The sequence below is a fragment of the Diorhabda sublineata genome, chromosome X, assembly GCF_026230105.1.
Source record: "Diorhabda sublineata isolate icDioSubl1.1 chromosome X, icDioSubl1.1, whole genome shotgun sequence".
Lineage (NCBI taxonomy): Eukaryota > Metazoa > Arthropoda > Insecta > Coleoptera > Chrysomelidae > Diorhabda > Diorhabda sublineata.
In genome coordinates this window covers 25,077,238-25,100,783 of record NC_079485.1, presented here as the reverse complement: position 1 = coordinate 25,100,783, position 23,546 = coordinate 25,077,238, and the positions used below count along the sequence as shown (strand labels likewise).

The window sequence follows — 23,546 nt, the reverse complement described above, 5'->3', positions numbered from 1 at the left end:
AAAATAGTTGAGGATGAAAAACCGTTTTCCTGCTTACCCACATTCGCTTCATTCATCAGATTAAGTACCTCTCCCCGGAAATCAAAAATTTTGTTAAAAGGATACTTTTCCTGACGTCTTAAAAGAAGCTTTCAGGATGTGCTTCCAGACATGGATTAATTTTGTTTTTAATAAAATCCCGTATTCTTTTATCACACATCGTATTTTAAGCTACCATGGATGCATACTAAATTTGACCTGTTGTAGTGATAGAAACAGAAAACTGTATTATGTTAAAATAGTGGAATAAAACATAAGGCAAAAACATGGAATTCACAAAAATTCATTCCAGTTATATGAACCTTCGTATCAATGAGACAGTATAGTCGTTTGATTTATTCACTTGTGTTTTATTATTCCTAATTCAGTTATTTTGGTTTGCTGCTTCTACGTGAGTTTCGTCTAGACTTAGGATGACAAGTTCGCCAAGATCACAACAGTGATAAACACGTTTTTAATTCCGATAAATGATATAGCGTGCATATATATTCGTTCTGCTATTTTGACACTCCCTTGCTTCAACAATTATATTATTACTTTATAATTGATATTACATATTACAAAAAGAAACAACAATTTGGGAAATTTGAGTGTAATTTTCTCTAAAAATATGGAAACTATTATTAGTGGTGTGAAAAACTAATAGATTCCCTGAGGCAAACAAGAGAAACAGTACTCACATAGACTAGAGACTATTGATAAAAATAAGTATCATGTGGATTCAAACATTCAAATTTTTCTAATTAGATCCAGTTCATTCACGAATAAGCAATTTCCTCACGTCAACAATATTCACATTCACATCATTTATTGCCCCATATGGAAGAATTGGCTAGAGAAAAAAGGTATGGAGACTAGTTTATACACTAAAGTGCCCTTCATAGCGAGTTTATTCACAATACACACTATATGTATTGGTAAATTAGTACATAAGTCCCTTATTAATATTTACTGAATAAATTGTTATCTTTAGGCATTTCAAAAATTTCTATACTATAATAATTTATGCATTATTAAAGCCTTTCCTCTGAAAGAAAGTGAGTCAGCTGCATTTAAAATTGAAAGCACCTGATCTAAGTTATGTATGAAATTTTGTCATATAATAGACAATCTTATTAATTGTCAAAGAAGCCTCTAAGAATTTTTATGATATCTTAGTTCAGTTTGCCAATGATCTGAAAAGTAACCTCCATAACCTCATTCAGAAAGTCCTGGAGTTCCTTAAAGTTACCAAGCTGTTTCATAAAATATAATTCATATATTGTATTAAATTTTATAACAGTCCTTCCTGTAACTTATGTATCTTTTAATTGTTTTTCTGTGCCAATGAACAGCGCTACCCAAGCACGTTAAACTGAAATTAAAAAAAAAAACTTATTAATTATATTTTCCATTGTTATTATAGCCTTTTCTTAACTTTGCTTCGTTATTTGTTTGTGACCGAATCCGCAGCGTCGCGACAAATTTTATATGAACTTTGAGGTACTAAAACATCTCAAATCATTTTTAAACTTTAAATACTCACTTGAAAGAGATGTTTTCATTCTTCCTGCTATTCTATTTTGATTAAAGACGCTCACTTTAGTCACAATAATTAATTAAAATAAGTTCTATATTTTCCGCGTGAAAAATTTTTTGCACATTCTAGTTGCACTAGAAAACTAGTCCTCGGCGCCAAAGCTACTTTCTTCACATTTTTGACTAGAAAACACTAGAAATTACTAATTAAACGTGTTTTTTCTCATTTAATTAAATTATCGATTAACACTAGTTTTCACCAATTAAAAATAGTGTTTTCAGTTAAAATAATGATTGTTCTAAAACTTTATTCTAGTAGAACACTAAAAAGTCAGAATTTTCAGCATTAAGAAAAATGGAGCACGTGAAATATAATAAAAAGATGCTTGCTTGAGCAGTTTAAGCTATCGTGGTATTTTGAACATTGAATATTATTGTTTTTGCATGAACAGCGATTATTCTATTAGTTTTTTATTTCTCCGTACTAATTTCTTTACTCATCTAATCTTTTATTTCTTTACTCAAAATTTTCATTATCATTTTATTATTACTATTGTTTTTGCCATTCACTCCTCTCATCCCATCTCCTTATTTTTATTATTTCTACAATTATATTACTTATGTTTCCATCAATTCTGGAATCTCATGTAGTGAAATACGGTGTATTCTGCGTCATACCCACAATACATACAGCTCTCGTCCTCAATTTCACATATACGTTCCCATGGCCTGTGAAGAACTGAGTTATATAGAAATAGAAATTTATTCTTCTAAAGACATATATACCCAAGTATTTCAAACATCTGACTAGTACTATTTCGGTGTTGCCGATATCGAACCTCACGCGCTCTCTTCTAACTTAATCTACCTAACCGAACGAAACCTAACCACGTTTTTGTAATGATTGTGAAATTATTTTTCGCTTTTAGACTTTATTGTTTATAGTTTTATTGTGAAATTGTTTCTTAAAGAGAGCTACTAAAAAAGGTGCGAAATTTCCTCCTGGAAACGTGGCTTTGTCGTTTGTTTCCACTATGCAGTGTTTTACTTAGTCTAGGGAAGCGGTAAATAAAATTTGAAACACAAGTATATTTAAAACTTGTAGAAAATAACCAGGATTCTAACTAAAGCTCTTTTCATCTAATGAAAAGGAGTTAACTTCACCTGAAGCTTAAAGTTACAGCTACAACTTGGTTATCATTTTAAACTTACTCATGTTTGATAAACTTGAATAAAACAGTGGAAATTTATCTTTAAAGAACTCCTAATGAGGAATAAATTCTCTACTTAAATGTAAACAGATAATGGAAGAAAGGAAGAAAGGAAGTGTTTACGTATTGGTAAAATTATAATACGTGCTATTAAAGATAATTTCAATTGATAATAGTTTCCGCTTTCCAATGAAAAGGTGAAGATCATATGCTTATCATACATTCTACTTTAATGGGAATATGAAAATTCATCTTTATATAAAGTTATTCATCATACTTGCATCGTAAAGTTAAATGAATTGCTAATTTCTTCTCCTCAAAAATAAAGTTTTATTACTTGAAATTGGAGATGTGGTTATTATCATCATAAAATACAATATGTTTTAATTACAAACAAGATTTTTTTTTCTGAATTTTTAAAATTAAAATTTAATATTTGAGAAGAAAGCATACCAATAAGTGTAATTAATTACAATGGAATGGATAAAGTGAACTATAATAATCTTCAAATGTTTAACTTTCATATTAATGATAGAGTTCTAATATTTTTATTTTATTTTTGTTTTATAAATATGAATACCCCCAAAAACTTTTCAATAATTCTTATACAACAATGGATGGCTTGCTATGTTCAGATTCAATTGAATTTTAAATCTGGTCGTGGAAAAGTCATGGTCTGTTACTCGGTTGGAATAAAAATTGTCTGCATAAAGGAGGAGATAAAAATCAAGCAACGAATTATCGCCCAATTGCACTCCATTCCACCTTATCTAAGATCATAGAAAGATTGGTCAAAACTAGGCTTTTATCATTTTTGTTTAAATATAAAATATTTATTACCCATCAAGTTGGGGTTTTAAGTAACAAATGCACAAATGATGATATATTCTCCCTCCTGTCTACTGTATCCTAAATAGCCATCACTGCACTGCAACATTTTGTGATTTTTCTAAGGCTTTCGATTGTATTAATCATAATATTTTAAACAAAAAATTGCAATACTACGAATTCAGGGGAACACCTCGCGCATGGTTTAAGTCATACTTTACCAACAGAAGTCAGCTTGTAAGGGTTGATACAACGATGTCATCTTGCAAGCCAAAAGAATGTGGAGTGCCCCAAGGCTCAAGTTTTATCATATAAAAATGCATTGAAACATTTTTTATTGAGACTACCATTGACGACGTTGAATCTGTAAAATTCTTAGGGCTTGTTGTGGACAATTCCTTGAAATGGTAGTTCCATATTGCCGCCTTATCTAAAAAATTAAGTTCCTCCTGATTTGCGCTGAGATCAGTTTCCAAAGAACTGCCTTTAATGAATCACATCTCCGATATGCCCTTCCCTTCTGGGGAACGTGTGGTACGACTCAATTTGAGCGAATCATCAAAATACAAACAGAGCTGTTGGATATTCACTCAGACTAAATAGCAGCTCTCGCTGCGGGGACTTTTTTAGAACTTTAAAATATCTGTCTCTTCCTTATTCATCTTTGAATCCGTTTGCCTAATTTGTAAGCACGCTTCCCAATTTCAGAAAGAACGTTGCACGGCTATCCACTTAGGAACCCGGAGCACGACCTTTACCTACCTACTCCACGTTCAGAATTAATTTAGGGCTCAATATTTTACAATGCAAAAAATTGCACAATCACTCGCCAATTGAAATAAAGTCGATATCATCTTTTCCCGCATTCCGCAATAATTTGAGGGCATATTTACTAGAAAGTGCCTCCTTTTCTGTAAACTATATATTACCTATTACTATTGTGGTTTTTTTTGTATCTTTATTTAGTTATTTTTATCTTTGTTTTTTAGTATTAAAAAGGTTTTATCTACTGGTTCCCAATATTTGGTTATGCTCGTATATGAAATATGAATATTTCACACCTATTTTTTTTGTACTCAAACTTTGTTACACAATATACTATACTATAATCACTCGGTATAGGGGTAATCGTTGCCTCTACAAGAATTTTAATTCTTTATCAGTAGCACAACATTCCCTGGTGAATATTTGATTAAGGGAGCGCTACCATGCCACCCTAAAATTTTATGAAATATTTGAAGTGTAATCCGACTTCTCGAGTTGACAGATCTGATTAGTAAAATCTCACCTTTTTCTTTCCAATTTATATAGTTCGAATTGTTGAGACTTGAGAAAAAAAGTTGAAGGATATCACGATTTAGGTATTAACTCACGCGAAAATTATTTTCATCGTAATTCGCATAAATTAAAGTTTTAATCGACAATTTTGGACGAGATCAACCCTTACCCTTTGATTATATGTAACTCATAATGAAAAACACAGAAAACAGAATTTTTTTTAAGTGTATAATAATACGTATATTATTCTCGGCTTTTTTTAATAACATTAATGGAAAACAATATGGACATCGTAATCAAGTGGGTAGGAAATGTCATTTTTGTAAGTTTGTTGGTTTAGGTTTTTTTTGGGAAATCTGTTTTAATTTGAATTGGGTTATGATAAATGACTTCGACCGTTACTAGCAAACAAATATAACAATTTTTATTAGAAAAAAAAATACACATTTCTTGAGATAACTCGAAACAGAAAAAACAGATCGACATGCAGTTTGCGCTATTTTAATGTTGATTTAGTTTACTATCAAAAGATTTACCTAAACTGTGAAAAGAAATAATAATATCTAGAATATATAAAACAATGCCCTCTAAAATCCACGTTGTTAATTAAACTGCTTTGAAATTATATATTTTGTATTGCTGGACAAAAGCTTTTTCAAACGATATCAAGCTTATAAAAGTCGGCTAAGCAGAACCGGACTTTTTAAAACAAAATTCCCACACTCCTCCACCTCTTGGTTTTGGATATTTCATTGGAAATAATGCCAACAATTCGAGCAGATGGCGTGAAAATAATTCGTTATAAGCGAAGTCTATTTTCTAAATTATACATTCGAACATTATGTAGTTTCAATGGATAATTACGATAATTACATCCAGTAGTGAGATTTACGGAATAGATAATTCTACACTACTATCTGAACGCCAAGGGCGGCTTATGCTCAATGGTTCGGTAACTTTTACAGAGACAACCTGTACAATCTAAAGATAGCAAAAATTCATTTTGTAATCGATTTTTTGCCAAAAAAATACTCGATAAATTTATGAATTAGGAGAAATCTAGATTTTTAGATCATTGCTTATGCCAAGGAAACCGTTGGCCATTCCGAAGAAAATTATTATAAATTGTAATTATTTATTAAAAATATTTACAGTAGGTATTAAAATACAAACAAACATTTCTAATTGAACTGCATACTGCATACTGCATACTGTTATTGCTGCATATACCAAGTTTTTAAGATATCTCCAAAAAAATGAATCCATTATATTCAATTCAGGGGAACGTGGTGGCCATGCAAATGGACCTTCCCGACCAATCCACCTATTAAGAAAAATATTATTAAGATAAGTTTTTACATTAGTGGGAAGGGGTTCCATCATGTATGAACCACATGTCCCTGCGAATGTTTACAGAAATACCATATAACATGGGTGGGAAATCATTTTTGAGAAATTCTAAGTATCGCTGACCATTCAGGTTATTATCAAGAAAATATTGATCTACTAAGTTATTATCCATTATTTTTTCCCAAACATTAACAAAAAAATTTACCAACAAATTTTTTCTATATTTCAATTGTTTCCTTATATAAGTAACTCGATGCTCGACAGTATACAGTTCAATTAGAAATATTTGATTGTGTTTTAAAACCTCCTGTAAGTATTTTCAATAAATAATTACAGTTTATGATAATATTCTTCAGAATGTCCAAATCAAAAAATCTACATATCTCCTAAACCATAATTTTGATCAGTTAAACGTAGAGTACCTTTTTGTTAAAAATTGATTGGAAAAATCACTTTTGCTATCTTTCGATTGTACAACTGGTCCCTGTAAAAATTGCCGATTGTTAACCATTGGGCATGAACCACCCCTGGCCCATAACACACTGCATGGACATACGTAATCATCCATAAAGTTCGAATGTATAATTTAGAGAATATATTTGAATATAGGTTCGGATATGGCATCTTAAAAGGCTTCTAACTTATAAATGAGGGGTCGTATAGAAAATTTTTCTTATATCACAGCATTATTTTCACGTCATCCACCAACCCATTCGGAATTTTTTGCATCAAGTCCCATATATTGAGGTGAGAAGTTTATAGTCGAAGCTATTTTTTATTTCGTATAACCAAATTCAAATTAAACGTGACGGAACACCCTGTATAATAAGAGTCTTCTCTTAATATAATGTACTATTTCAAGGCGCATTAAAAATTAAATACAACAGAATTAACAAATAAGTTACTTTAAATTCTGATTCCCTTCAAAGTTATGTTGAATCTCGCTGAAAAAATTTTAAAGCTACTTTTTTTCATACTGTACTGTAAAGTTTACTTTACAGTACTAATTTGAGTCCGGTATACTTGTACTTTATAGTACTCTTAAATTCTTCCAATCCCAATATTTCCAAAAATTCAATATGTCTCCCTTTGTTTACAATGTTACCTTAGTGACTTTTGTTAATTTTTATTTTTTCAAATAATAAGAGAATAATGAAAGAAGCTATTTTTCAGTAAAATTGTCAAATATGACATTTCATATTTTAGTATAATTTTACTTTTTATTTAAAACCGAAAATAGTATGAAAAAAAACATATTACGATATACGTCCGTGAAGTACTCGATTAGATATTCTTGACTCGGCTCCTTCGTCGCCTCGTCCATAAACATCTATCTAGTACCGTACTACCCGGACTTATAACCTAAATAACTATTTCATCATTAACATTTTTGTATTTGTTTGAAATTCTATTAATACCCCGATCAGGGTTTCTGTTGATGATTGAAAACTGCGGTCTTTTTTCACACCAAGATATAATTCCATTTCAAGTACTCTAATATTCTCATTTCATATACTAGTTTACACTCAACGCAAGTTTGTCAAGAATGCAATTTACAGCTCTTGTTGCCATCATTTTGCGGTTAACTCAGAGTTTTCAACAAAAAAGACATTTTCTCCTTCAGAAGTTAAAACTCAAAGGAAATAAAAGTAAAACCATCGTTTTATCCCGATCTCTCTTTCAACAAATTGTTAAGAAAGTTTCTAGTGAACCTGTGAACATCTGACGACTTCTGTCACAGTGAATATTATACTCCCTTGAAACGTGCGCTATGTTCTACACTACCTCTTTATGAGCTGGAAATGTTACTGCCATACACCGTAAACTTACAAATGAATAGACAACCAATATAACTTGAGCATATTCTAGTTTATACGTGAATAACATATACTCTCTACACTGAAACAAATTATGGAGTTTATTATACACGTGGAAAAAGATGTTTACTTTGCAGTATGCAAAGAAATATTTAGACTACAAAGAATGATATTTTACAAAAGTCCGGAAAAAATATGTATCAACATTAGTTAATATTCTATATAAAATTTTTATTAAAAATAATTTTTTTCGATTCGTTATATACTACGTTATGTGTAACTAAGAACAACCATCGGCCATATCTCAAAAACGGATTAAATTACAGCTTCCGGGGATAATGATTATGACAAAAGGGGCTTGGAGGCAAAACTTTTGTATTTTCAGGAATGTAAATCCACCATTCGAAAGCGGAATTGAAAATATAAAATTGAAAAAGCAATTTTTTCTACTCCATTAAATGGTACTTCATATACCATAATCGCATTCTTCGACAGATTCTGCGCATTATTAATTCCACAAAGTTCAGTCAGTCTTTTCAAATAAAAAGAGAGGAATATTGGTAACTTTGTTATGGAAAAGTGCCTGTAGGCCCTGCAAGCAACTCTCGATATCCAGCGTGTCCTATTTGCAGCCACATTTCCATAAAAATACCAAGAAACTAGCCTTTCTATAGTTTCACCATTGCTTCGAAAATATTCTATTGGTCCATTCGTGGCAACTTGGAGTGATTTTGGGGGCGTACCGGATTATTGAACATTGGATATATTTTTCAGTCAAGAACACTAAGGATCGAAAATATCATTTAATTTTAGAAAAACAGCGATGCATATCTCACTTACTATAGTCACACTTTTACTACCACCACCAATGATCTATCTATTAAAATTAAACAAAGTTAATACCGTAGATACCGAGGATATTTTGAAAAATTCTTAGCCTACTATAGAACCAAACAAAATTTCAATGTCAAAATATTTTATTACTCTTCTTGCTCTGCAAACTAGACCTCCACAGCTTTTACTACCTCCTCGATAGAAGAAAATTTACGACCTTTTAAACTTTTTTTCAATTGAGGAAAGATATGATAGTCGAACGGAGCCAAATGTGGTGAATAAGAGGGGTGTTCTAGTAATTCAAACCCAAAATCACGAATTTTTTGCATGGCAACATGAGATTTGTGTGCAGGGGCGTTGTCCAACAAAACAACTTTGGATGGATTTCCGCGTCTTTTCTCTTAAACTTTTTTCCCGTAGAGTGGTCAATAATGTCGAATAGTAATTTCCAGTTATTTTTCTACCCTTATCCAAAAAATCATTCATGGCAATCCCAAAAAACTGAAGCAAGAACTTTTCCAGCAGATTTTTGGACACGAAACTTCTTAGGTCTTGGAGAACCAGAGTGTCGCCATTCCATCGATTGTTGCTTTGTCTCTGGATCGAAGAAATGTACCCAAGTCTCATCCATAGTAACAATTCGGTTTAAGAAGTCTACATCGTTTCGTTGACGTGAACTATATGATGAACGCGTTCGTATGAAATATTCAGTGCCTCAGATATCCGTTTTAGCCCAATTCGACGGTCTGATAAAATCATGTCATGACCGCATCGATATTTTCGGGGACTGATACGGAAACTGGCTTTCCCGATCGGTCATCATCTCTGGTTTACTTTTTTGACATCAAACTTTACACTGACACTTCTAATAAGTTATTGTTCGTTGAGCTTTTGTCCATAAATACAAAATATATAAATTCTAATCACTTTAATTAGCAACATGAATACTAGATCGTTATGTCTTTTCTTTGTACCGAGATATTTTAAGACATTTAGAAACGGCGGGAATTTTTCTTCAAACGTCTAGTAGGTTGATTCGCCCAAACGGAAATTAAAAATTTATTCTTACATTGGCCTACCTGCAGTAACTTAAACTGTTCCTATAATAATCTTATTACCGCTATTATCTAAATATAAAGGTAAGATTACTAACAATGGGAACAAATCCTACTACGTAATTAGTATCGTCCTTGATGGTCATCATTTTATATACATAAGACAGCAATTTATATTTATGCCATTGAAATACTTCATATTGCCTGTCTCATTGATTCAATCATATCATCTTTTGTCGTGAGTCTATAGGTGTAAACTAGATCTTTTATTCGGCCCCATAAATAAAAATCGGTCTGGAGATCTGGATGGCTAAATGAATCAACTTCCAGTTCCTAACCACCTATGATGTTTGACATATATGTAGGTTTTTACTAATATTTTATGCTTTGATCCACTGGCTAACAAATATAACATTTTTGATAATGAAAAAAATTTAACAAAACTTACTTTATCAGTATACACATTTCTTGAGATATCTCGGGTCAGAAAAAAGAGATCGACATGCGGTTTTCGCTATTTTAATGTTGATTTGGTTTACTTTCAAAAGATTTACCTTAATTTTTTTGCTTCTAATTTTTGTCAAGAGAAATAGCAGTATCCAAAATATATAAAACAACGCCCTCTAACATTCACGTTGCTAATTAAACTGCTTTGAATTTATATCTTCTGTGATGCTGGACAAAAGCTTTTTCAAACGACATCAAACTTATAATAGTCGGCTAAGCAGAACCGGACTTATAAGCATTTTTTTAAAACAATATTCCCACATTCTCCCACTTTTTTTGGAGAGATAGACTAAAGGTTGTGAAATGAAAAGGCACAGAATATGTAAAAGAATTCCATTATCGTTTATAAAGTGCCACTCATTTGGGTAGATTTTTAAAAAATTTGCTTTTTTAATTCTATATTTGAAATACGCCCTCTAGTGGTGGACCAGAAATTATGAAAATAATTTCCACGTGTTTGTCGGGGCCACTTTTGTTATGATTTTGTTTTTCGTGAAGTTGTAATATAATCTGTTGCTGAGATATGGGCGATGGCCATTCCTAGCTGCTCACCCCGTATACATACATTCTCACGTTTACCCTACGATCAATTCGCTATTGCATAATGTCGGTATCAACTAAATTTAGTCTTTAGTCATTTTATAACAAGGGAAAAAATTGAGAACTGTTTGTAACATATTTTGCTCCCCCCTATTTTACTAGGGATGAATTCGAAGGGTTTTGGATATAATTAAAACGTAAGGGGATGAAAATAACAATTTAACGTCGTGGTCAGGAGTGAATCATACATCTACGAATATCCCAAATGAATTATTTAAATAAATCATAGGTAATCATGTCGGTTATACTCGTCTAGAAGAAGAAATGAGACAAATTGTAAAGTAATAAATATCTAAAAATTGGGAATAGTGATAATTTTCATTATTTCATATCAAAAGTATAAGTACAAGAAGTCGATAAAATTTTTGAAACAAGCAAATTAACTAGGGTTTTTTCTTCGTAAGATTGAAGTACAGGGTGAAGTGCATCAAGCTATAAGTTCAACTAAAATTCATTGATGAAATGTACGAAACTATCATTGGAGATAAACGAGAAATATTTGCTAGCATAATAACTGCTCTAAAAATATATAGAGAAGAAATCACATGAACGCCGTTATGTATATCACATGAGCTGAGAAAGATCCTCAGAACGCGTCAGGGGATTTACGAACTAATCTGAATTTCCGATTAGACTAGTGGAATATTTTGCGGAGACATCGTTATTCAAATAGACTCGACCATAAGAATGAAATAAAAAAGTATGATCTATCTGAAATGATTTCTTGTCGAAACTTGAACATGGGAAGTTTCAAAAGGCATTGAAATGTGTGAAACTAGAAAATTTTTGGAATGTTGACTCTTTTGGTTCATCTAAAACACCCTTGCAAACTTCGTGAACAATAATGTGCTTTGAAATATACTTATTTGTGCATCATAATCATTTATTGATTGGAATGATGATGAAATACAACAATATCGGTGTCCAACTAGAACAATAAAAATTACAGATCACAGATCTCCATCTTCATCATAAACAGATCAGCTCAGGAGGACATTCTCAGGAAATCAACAGAAAGTTATGCAATTATGTAAAATAATATCAAAAATAAAGAAGCATGGTCGTCCCTAACCAAGTACATCATCAAATCTACACAGTAACAAAATGATCAAGAAACGAACTTCATCACGATATTTACTAAATAGGAACAGACTGGAAGAAGAAATACAATAAAATGGTGTATATATTGTTGATTAACCCCCACAGAAATATTTGGGGTGTCTACCATCAATGTTAGACTTCTATCCAAGTTGCGTGGAATTGAACCTCTAAACAAATAATTACAAATGTGACAAATCCATTCATTCTACTCATTAGATAACATTGAGTTCCCATGGTACCCCTTCAAAGCTTACATCTGAGCTCCGACAAAATTTTGATGCAATAGGCAAGAATAATAGAGTCCCCTTATTATGGTTACCTAGTCATATGGGGATTGAAAGAAATGAAGAAGCCAATAGCCAAAGAAGAATCGCCAAGAACTCTGGAAGTGACTTTTAGGTATAACTAGAAAAAGCTTCAGAAGGCACCTGAAGAAATTAAGTCTAACAGAATCTGATAAGTAAGGTAGTGGAGGTAAATATGGCCCAGCGAGTAATATGGTACAAAATCGCTAGCACAAAAAGTAAAGTATATTTATTCGCAGTCTGACATCAGTAGGCAACTGCATGTATGCCCCTCCACACACCATTGTATAGGCAACCTATAGATGCCTCGTGTTTGCGTGTTGTAACTAGTTAGGTTATATCTGCCACGCTAAGCACCTGCTGGTATAAGTTTTCCGCGTTTTTCTGTAAGAATCAACGTGAACGCCTTACCCAATTAAGAGAGGTAAGTGTACGTAGCGAAGTAGCTATACACAGAATATTTATTAAGTGATGAATCTCTAAGTGTTGTTTTACCCATTATGTTGTCTGGATGTACTTTGGGTTAATATGGCCCGACGATGTGATGTGATCTTTTGTTTGCTTTAGATTTGAGATGGGGAAGATTTGCAAAAACCTGCGCAAGCATTCGTCTCAAGACCAACTTGAACAAGCAGTAGCAGCTGTCAGAAGCGGAGAATCTCGAATCTCAAAGAAATGTATGTTCTAGATTCGAGGTACCAAGGCGCACGTTACGGCGATATTTCGTTCAAGGCTTGTCAGAAAAGAAACTGGGTCGTCCAAGCATATTAAATCAGAAACAGGAGAGAAATTTTGTGCAACGGATTAAGCGATACTCTCAAATTGGATTGCCTCTCACTCCCAAACTTGTGCGACATCATCAATCGTAGCTTGTTGTAATGCTATGGGTAACTCCATTCCACCTATGATTGTTTCGAGGAAAACGCTTAAAACCAGAATTTTGCGATAATTTGCCTCACGGAACTCTGGTAAAAATGGCACCTGAAGGCTATATGACGACACAACTCTTCAATTACTTTCTAAGACATTTTGCTCAGTATAAATCGAACGGGTCTACACTGCTTGTGTTTGATGGAGCTACGAGCCTTTTATATTTTACCATTGCTGAAACAGCAGAGTCTCTTGGTATCATTTTATTCTGTTTGCCTTCAAATACAACGCACGAGCTCCAGCCATTGGATAAGGCTGTATTTCGCTCTTTCGAAGTAAACTGGAATCAGGAACTTTTGAGATACTGGGATACCTTCCCACAAAGAAGCCTGAACAAGAGTAGGTTCAACATAATATTTTCCCGTGTTTGGCCCAAGTGTATGACGCCGGAAAATATTGTGAGCGGATTTAGAGCTACAGGATTGTTCCCTCTAAGTCCTGACGCAATACCTGATGCCGCATTCGCACCTTCTTTAGTAACACAAAGACCCTTGCCCCATGAAATAAATGAAAGTTTTTTGAGTTTAGACGATGAAAATGTTCTACTGGAGACTTAGAAGAAGCAAACCAATTCCTCAACAATCTTCCCCAGCTAAGACAATGAATACGTCTTTTCAGGAAATACTCCTACCGAAGGAAAGAATGTTGGAGAGACTAGGGTTAGGTCAAAGGCGTTAAATTATAAAGCGCAGCAAGTAACAAAAAGCCTTTTCACGGAGGGACATGGCCAAGCAGCTAGGGAATATCCAGCTTCGAAACTTTCAGTTCCGTCAACTTCCGAATAAGTTCGATCCCACAGTCCACGTGTAATTAAGCCACACATAAGTCATGGTTATGTGCAGCTTGTGAAACAGAAGACCAACTTGATATGTGAATGTGTTCAAAATGTTTTACTTGGTATCACGAGGAATGCGTTGGTCTTGAGCCTAACGACGATGAAGAGTTCCAATGCTGTTGAATGTTACAATACAACGAAGTATTGCATATAACTCTACTGTGAATCATTTTTTACTATGCTAAATTATATATAGATTATCTACATAATGACATATTATATTGATAAAAATTGTCCGACCAAACACCATAGTTCTAATAAAAAAAAAAGAAATATATTAATGTAGGCCATATTTGCCTCCACTACCTTATAGATTATGTTGATTCACATCTACCCATGAGTAGATGAAAAAGGTACTCAAGAAAAATTTTTGTAGCAAAGATCTAACTACGTTCTTGAACTCTGGAAGTGGAGGGCGAGTTGTAGATATTGGAAATGGCACTGAAATGTGACATAATAAACCTTAGGGTTGCAGTACACCGATAGCTGGTTCGAGATTGTCTCAGATATCTTTGTTACTTACTAATCTGGGGAGCTCTTTTTTTATTAATACTAACGAAAAAATTGACAGGTGATTCAACTGGATATAATTAAATAATATATTTATTGAAACTATACTTTTTGCTGTGTAGAAACAAACACGCAATAATTTATTTGGTTGACCACTGCTACACGCACCATGTGTGTAATATGGCGGACAGTATACGTCCCCTCATCATCATTAAGTAGTAATTAAATTTTAGTTGGATGTAATGCATAGCTTTGAGGGAAATGCCTACGGATGGCGGTAAAACTCGAAACCCTGAAAGGTTGGATTGATTGATAGGGGGCGGTAATTGCACCTACGCGCTATGCCTAGAATATGATAATTTCCGGTTTCGCGGAAATTAGTTTATGCTGGCTACTCGGATGAAGTATCACAGAGATGCATAGCGTCGAGGACAATTTTGTTTATCACCATTACAAGGAGGGCAACAGAGGTTTAGTAATGATAAAATTTGAGAATCATTCAATATTTGAAACAGTAAGGTATAATATAAATTTTGAGCTAAGAAGCTTGTAATATATGAAAATTTATTATTAAAAAATTAGTACAAAAGTCAAATTTGATTTTCAAGTAAAATATTTTCCATCAGTTTGCAGCCTGCTTATAATATTTTTGGAATTAAACACGCTATCATTTTTTGTCATACTACAATATAGATTATTCTCTGTTCCTAGTTCTATCCCCTTAAGTCGACCCTAAACACATCGCGAAAATTTGCAAATATGAGTACTTGAGATGTATAAAGTATGAGATGCTCGCTATTATTTATTAATCGTATTCGTACCTGTCATCAGTTAATCAATTATGGAACGTGTCATCTTATGTCAGTAAAGGCTCAGGGTTAACCTCAGAAGGTTAATAGCCTACAGTCGGCCAATCGGTTAATCCGCCATTGAGCATGTGTCTGAATTAAAAATGCGAGACGAGTAAGGGCTGGTTGCTCGTACTTGAACATACTCCGTTTCTCCGCGATATGTTCTAGTAAATTTCTAGACGAGATATATGGCCACCAAATTCACCAGATTTTACATCTTCACAATCTATTTTAATTGTTTGATATAATGAAAATGAGACACAAAATTTCGCATAAAACCATTATTTAATAAAACTGGACACGATCAGACAGGAGAAATAATTACTCGGTGCATAAAAATCGAACTAAATGCAATCTCTTAAATAGACGCCTAGTGTAGATCATTATTAGCTGGATTTTCAAAATATAAAACACCAAATGAAATTATAAAAATTGTTATAATACGCAATAATAACCCCTCGAGCCATATCTGTTTTTCTAAGCCCGTTAGAAGTAATGACCCAATTATATTTGAAAGACTTCTGTCCTTAAACCCAAGTGAATTTCTTTTCTTATAAACGTTCAAATTTTTTCGATGAAAAGGAAAATTTTATTATGAATGAAGGAATCACAGGGTGCTTTTATTATTAGGAAAATTGCTCTGAGGGTGAATTTATAATGATAGACCAAATCATTCAGAAGGGCATTAAATGACAATTAGATGTTAAATCCTTGTTCAGAATGGAATTATTGTAGTCGATCGAATGGGATTTGCTATAAAATAACTACTATTATCATAATTAAACAATAGAATGTTAAAAAAATGTTTTTAAATTCGAAATTATAAAAGTTAAAATCTTTAAACTCTATACTACTGAATAAAAATGAGACATTTTCAATAGTAGACTGTTTTTGTTTCAGAGGAATCGTCTGTGCCATCTTCAGATGACGATTTTTTTCTCTGTGAACCCCTAACCCACGACAATCCAAAAGTTGCGGATCTTAACTCTCCTGACAGCATCACCGAAGGTATAATCTCTTCGCTTAACGTTCTCTCCCCAACAAAAACAGACGCTAATGTAAGAAGGCATCCTTCCCCTTATTATTACGGTGACCTGTACAAATATAAAACAACAGACAATTCCTCCCCAACAAAAGTAGTTGATAATAAGAGTAACTGGAATCAGAGCTTGCAGCCTGAACGTGAAAAGGAAGTAAAGATAGACAACAGGAAAATTAGAAGCAATAGGAAATTTCGAAAAAGCTCAAGCTTAGATAATCCCTATGAGGACAAGGAAAGAATCGTGCGACCGAAAGCAACTATAAAATATAAGAAGAGTTCCAGTGTAGAAACCCATAGCACTGATTCGAGGTAACTTTTTAATTAATTAATTGACTATACTGCACATTAGTTTACGTCGTGTTTGGGTTCAAAACGAAACAATTTTAGTAAAAAGTACAAGATTACGATTGACATTTCATTGGTTTTAATGTAGATGAATTATACTAAAATCATTTCTTAAATACATAATAAACCAAAAACATTGGAGTTTAGAATAACTCAGCTTCAAAATATCCGCTTTTTTGATAATATTTAAATTTATATTATGAAAATTTTCTTATTTGTCATAATTAACGGATAACTAACTAACAAAGTAACTTGGAGGAGTCCTCTTCTTCTTCTTTCGCTGCCGTGCCTGTCTTCAAGCGTGAAGTATCTGCCTGACAATTTGGTTGAATTGGTCTCTATCTTTCGCTACTTGGAATAGTTGTTCTACTCCCAGTCCAGTCCTATTTTTAATATTTCTTAGCCACGATAGCTTTTTGTGACCTACTCATCTTCAACATTTCCCTGAATGATCAGGCGAGAGATGTGATATTTGGTACCTTGTATTATATGCCCGAAATAACTAACCTTTCTTGTTTTTTTTTATGTGATTCAGCTATCTTAGTACCTCTCATTGGTATCTGCATTACACGATTTTGAGGATTCTTCGGTAGTACCACATCTCGAACGCTTATATTCTATTCATGTCAGCTTTAAGCGTCAATGTCTCATTAGGTCTTGAACATCTATTTTCGCGTCTTTTTATGAAAATTTTTCCTCATATTCGTCATGACAACCTCCCTCATATACTTTGCGAAAGGAAAGTGCCTAAAAGTGGACGAGCCTGAGGTAAATTAGGAGGTTATTTTATTTTGGTACAAAAGATATGTTATTTTGATATAGCCAAGTAGCCCTAGGTCTGGATATCCCTATCGACATCAGCTTCTTGAAGAAGCTCTATAGTTCGACGGGTGTGGTTTATAGGATAACAACATAAAGCCCAGTTGTCATACTGCCTCGAATGAATACAAGAAGTGATAGGCTGAAATATACTGTAGTACCTCAAAATATTACTCCAAAAGTGCAAATGACTTTTAACAGTTTCAGTTGAAAAATTAACGAATTAACCTCACGTTGTACTCCATAGTTGATTGTGATATTACGCTATTTTGGTTCCCATTGCTAACGTTTCATGTATCAGCTTAAAAATTGACAACAATGATCTGTAATCAAGAAAGCACTAAGAGGCCCATATTTTTCTCGAAATCATTGATCAGTGATTCGACCCAGAGTAGCAAAACTGCCTAGCAGAGCTATTGTGCATATCTTTATGCTTGCTGGTATGACTCGGCTTACCAGTTGATCTACTTTACGTTCCTCAATCTTCTTCTGCCACACACAACTCACGTGCATTATCACCATTGGACTATAGCTGTAATGATTTTGACGTATTCAAAATTTAGATATTTTGGTTCAACAGAAATAGAGAGCTGCAATACCTATAAACATCTGCACGCTTCGGTTTTTTTTCTGGATGTAACACTGATTATATTTTTTTATACTCTTCTATTGCCGATAAACTTTATTTTGTCTTCAGAGGTCCTTCCAATGGCAATTCAATGCCTCCAAATCCTGTAACTGTCACCGCATACGACGATTATGGACTAGACGATATGACACGTCAACGTCATGTGTACGAAACCGCCTTTGATTGTCGGATTAGCAAGTCAGATGATGATTTAGATCAGATTGATAAAGTTACCAACCATCCGGTACTTGTCCATGCTAGTCAAGCTTGGAATACCGATGCCGCTACCGAGCCCTCCATAGATAGTAATTCACTCAATAGAACACATAGAGGTAAAGAAAGAGAATGTACCACAAGCTCTCAGCAGGACAATAATTCATCGATTTTGGCGCTATCTCATGACATCAAGGTAAGTACAGTTTCCCGTCCTATACATTCAATTTATTTCCTATATTTTCACTTACATGTAACTATCACTAATTCAATTCCCGCATTTTAATCTATCGTTATTATATTTCCACTCTAAAAAAATTTGAGTTTACATGAGCTTGGTTATCGTTATTAAAATATGCCCAGATATTTGCATATAGTAGATATCTACCCTTTTCTTAATCTAATTTTCAGAAATTAATTAGATCAGAACAAATATTTTCTTACTTGGATATCATTGAACAAAAGGGTAATGTAGATAAATTTAACTAACCTTCTTACCCTACCATTCATTATAATTTAATTTTTATAGTGCCTGCCCACTCAAATCGGTAATACAAATAAAAAAATATTTCTAAAACGGTTGACGTAAAAGGCAATTAATTTTACATGTATACATTCTTCTATTTCAGAATATGCGAATAATCGAGACCGAGGAAAACAATTCTGCGTCATCAAGTGGGCTTCCGTTGCGAGGCTATACTCCCTCTCCGCCATCCACAGCGCCTTTACCAGCTAAATTTCACGGCAAAGAACACACAATGAACAGCATCCGGAGCGCCCCCAATCTTCCCTCACACCCAAAATCGCGTCATCTTCCTGTGAAATCTCTAACTACGAGTAGTGACAGTTTACAAATACGCCAAGGGAGCGCTTTTGAAATTGAATTCGGTAACAACTCCCATCAACTAATTGCAGAGTTTAAAGGGCGACCAGCCCATTCCAAAGATGAAGCAAAAGAGAGAATTTTTGAAATCAAAGGAAGGCCCAGGAAAGAGTTATTGTTGAGAAATAAGCGGTCCAAAGATAGTTTGTTAGAATTTAAAGGAATGAGAATAAGACATAAGTATTCTAGTACAGAAAGTATGACGACTAGTAGCAGTGGAGGAAGTATGGAAAGTATAAAAAGTAGTACTAGCGAAGGTAACAGAAGTACTAGTAGCTCTGAGAGTAGGCAGTCACCTTCACTTAGTTCTCATAGCTCCGATTCAGGAGGTAAAACGTATTTTATTTTATTAGAAAGGTTCAGAATGAATAAATAAAATTTAGATTTGAATGTTTCTGAACTTTTCAGTATATCACTTATTTGCTGATTCGGAAAACAAATCATACTCAGTTTTTTTTCAATTTTAGGTATTCCAAAAAATTATACCGTCCCTCAATGCTCAGGTGGTTTCTTAGGTAACAAACTACACATTTTAAGTCCAATCTCTGATAAATCCTCACAAGAACCAATATCTGAAACTTCGGATAACAACCGCAATAATAATTCACAGAAATGCTCTCCTGAAGAGGTTCAACCGACGCCAGAAAATTTAAAAATCAAACGACGTTTACCTCAAAATAAAAATTTGTTAAATTTGGGTTTCCACACAACAAATCCAGAAATCCAAGGCTCTGACAGTGGAATTTCTATACTGTCACGAGAGGTAAGTGTTCTACACTATCTATAATTTTAAAAAATCAACTTGTATGATTTGAGAATCAAATTATAGTTTATTTCAGAAAGATATAGAGTAATAAAACCTCATTAGCTATGCAAAGGGACCACAGAGTGACCCAACGAATATTTAAGCTACTTTCATAGTTTGGCATTGATTTCATTGTAAAATTCTTTCTTTTTATCAAGTGTAGGTAGTACCACCCGGGTTGGGGTGAATATATGGGCTTAGCCTATTGTTATCCATTCACAAACACTGAAAATAGTGTACCAAAGGCATGCCGGTAGGATACTTGTAAAAAGAAAGGATTTTTACAGAATAAAACAGAATAAAAATTAGGCATTATGTACATAGTATTAGGTACACTTATTTTTTATTGAACAAAATATACAAAAAATACATTATTATAAAAAATCATAATATTCTTCGTCATTTGAGGAACTAATAAAAGGTTAAACGGTACCTGTTAAATGCAAAACGTAACTCTATAATCTACTACCTAAGTAATCCCTACACAATATTTCAAGACCTACACCTATGACCGACAACGAAATTGAGCCGAACTGGACAGAATTCCACATTTTATTACTCTACACCTTTTTGAAATAGACTATAGTTAATAAAATTTATTGAAAATATCCTATCATTAACACATGTATAATAACACCTTGTATTTCAAAAAATGAATTATTCACCATTTCCAAATATCTAAAGTGAAATTAAAATTAAGGGTATAAAGTCAAGATTCAGCTTTACCGGAGCAGAGTTATCGGCCCCTCCAAGCCAACAAGATTTTTCCGATTTACCATTCGACATGCCAAAATTGCGTCGGAGAAGAGCGGTCCCCGAGGCCGCTTGCACTTCAGGTAGCGCTACATCAGTGGATTTAAAAGACTTACCCTTCGATATGCCTAAATTGAGACGGAGAATGCGGCTTCAACCCTCCAACTTAGAAGCTAGTGCGTCCCAAGCGTCGTCTAGTCAAAGTGTCTTAGAAGGAGATAGACAAGGTATTTTACTTTTAATTGCTTTATAAATATATTCTCCAGTTGCAAATTACTTAAAATAATATATATATATATATATATATATATATATATATATATATATTGAGATTCCAAAAAATTCGTATGCTAACAGTTATAGAGAATACTTTTTTCATTTTTAATAATTCTTCAAATGAGCCAACAGAGAAGAAAAATATCGGAAATAACATCAATATTTAATAAAAAAAAACGAATTACATGTAAATTGGAACGGACAAAAGTAACTAATACGTAGATGCCTAGACATTCTTGAAAGAAAATGTCTGCACTTGCTTTTGGATTACTTGGATTACTTTGGATTACTCCTTTATGTCCCTGGTGCGAAGTTTGTGAACTTTATGCGTGAGTAATCCCCCAGCGAAAATCAATGTTCATGAAAATGAGGCATCCCAAATCGCAAGAAACAAAGTAGAACTTCACTCGAAAAAATAATCGAGTTTGAAAAAGTCAACAGTTACGTCTACCTTGAAACACCTATTAAAAACAATGGCGATGAGGAAGAAAACATAAAAGCACGATTAACTCGAGGAAACAAACAGCTGGAACAATAAACAAGATACTAATCTCTAAGAACATCTATGTCAGGCAGTCATCAGATCGACAGAGTACTTAATGCAAGCGAAACGGGGATACTAAAAAACGGAGGAAAATAAATTTTGGGAGAGGAAATTACTTAGAAGGAGGGAAAAAGAGAGAGAGAGACATATAAAAAAGGAGGACAAACCAAATAATAAGATTTAGAAAACTAGGAGATCTAGTTGAGAGAAGAGATTTGGACTGGAAGGCAATGACAAGAAATAGAAAAGAATGATGTAAAACTATTATCACCCTGTAGGCCTAGAAGGCCTGTATCTAACACGATAAACAGGGTGTTTCTAAATTCATGCGACAAAATTTAGAAGGTGGTTACTCGTATGAAATCAAGATGAGTCTTTCAAATAACAGAATTCCCTCAGTCCAACCCTTTCCGAGATATTAACCTTAAAAGGTGGAAACTAAAATTGAGATTTTATTTTTTTTCCAAAATTTCAGTAAAGCTAGAAACTTTAAATTCTACTAATATTAACCACGGGTATCCTTTCAATATTTCTGTTACGTTATACGAGGGTGAAATTAGCAGCCCTTACTTAATTTCATATGAAAACTCTTTTTCAAGATGATTCGAAAACAATAAAGGTATAAAATATAATACGATTATATACATAATGAATGCTTAAGAGAACCCAAGGGTTTCTAATTTCACCCCGTATAATGAATATTGAATATTGAAAAATACCCGTAGTTAGTCCTTTGGGAGAGAACGAAAATTATAGAATTTCAAGTTTCTAGCTATTTAGGGAAAAAACCTCAATTTTAGTCATCACCATTTAAGGGTAATATCTCAGAAAGGGCAGGACTGAGGAAATTTTGTTATAGGAAAAAACCATTTTAATTTCATATGAGCAATCACCTCTAGAATTTTGTCGAATTAATTTAGAAATAACTTGTATATAGTCCCCAGCGAATAAAGTTTGAAATTATAGATCTAGAGATGTGAGTTGCCAGTGTATCAACGACCTATCCATTGGTGTGGAAACAGATCTACTAGCATAATCCATTCAACCCCTACCTAAATGCAAAAGTAAATTGAATATTCCATTGATTGGTATCCTCCAATGGCATTGTACAAAAATTCTGCGCGTTAAAATTGTACTCAATAAAAGTAAGGTCCAATAATTATATGTTTATTTTAAAAAAATACTGGCTTTCACAGTTTATTACCCAATGGGGTTAGCAGTTGTCTGATATCGATTATACTTCCCCATTTGTAGAGAACGGTAAACATTACATTTTTTTTCAGAATTTCTGTCATTCAAGTATTTCCCTTGGGGTAATAAACAATATTTCAAACGTTTTGCCTCGTCGTTTTTTTGCAAGGTGTGTACAAATTAAAGTTGAAAAAAATGAATTCCGTTTTGTTTCGACATCCTGAAATTTCTATAAGAATTATTTCTTAAATAATTCAGAATCAGTTATTCATTGTCATTTCTCGTTTGCACAAAAATGATTCTTATCTACTGCTGCAGTTCTGCTGAATGACTCACTTTGAATATTCTATAAATATATCTCCTGATACTTCTGTTATTGCCTCCTAAAAACGTACTAGTCGAATGTTTCTATCATGATACACAATAAAATAATATCTATACATAAATAATGTTTCTGATAGCATGCATGAAATTACAC

General features: G+C 33.3%; 1 protein-coding gene across 1 annotated transcript in view; it reads left to right on the top strand.

Moving 5' to 3' along the window:
• Positions 1–23,546, top strand: part of LOC130451276 (uncharacterized) — a 233,867-nt gene that overhangs the window by 199,055 nt on the left and 11,266 nt on the right. The window contains exons 4-8 of the mRNA XM_056790184.1: positions 16,470–16,920; positions 18,473–18,812; positions 19,246–19,828; positions 19,967–20,262; positions 21,005–21,284. Coding sequence (XP_056646162.1) covers positions 16,470–16,920; positions 18,473–18,812; positions 19,246–19,828; positions 19,967–20,262; positions 21,005–21,284 — 1,950 coding nt within the window. The remainder of the gene's footprint in view (positions 1–16,469; positions 16,921–18,472; positions 18,813–19,245; positions 19,829–19,966; positions 20,263–21,004; positions 21,285–23,546) is intronic.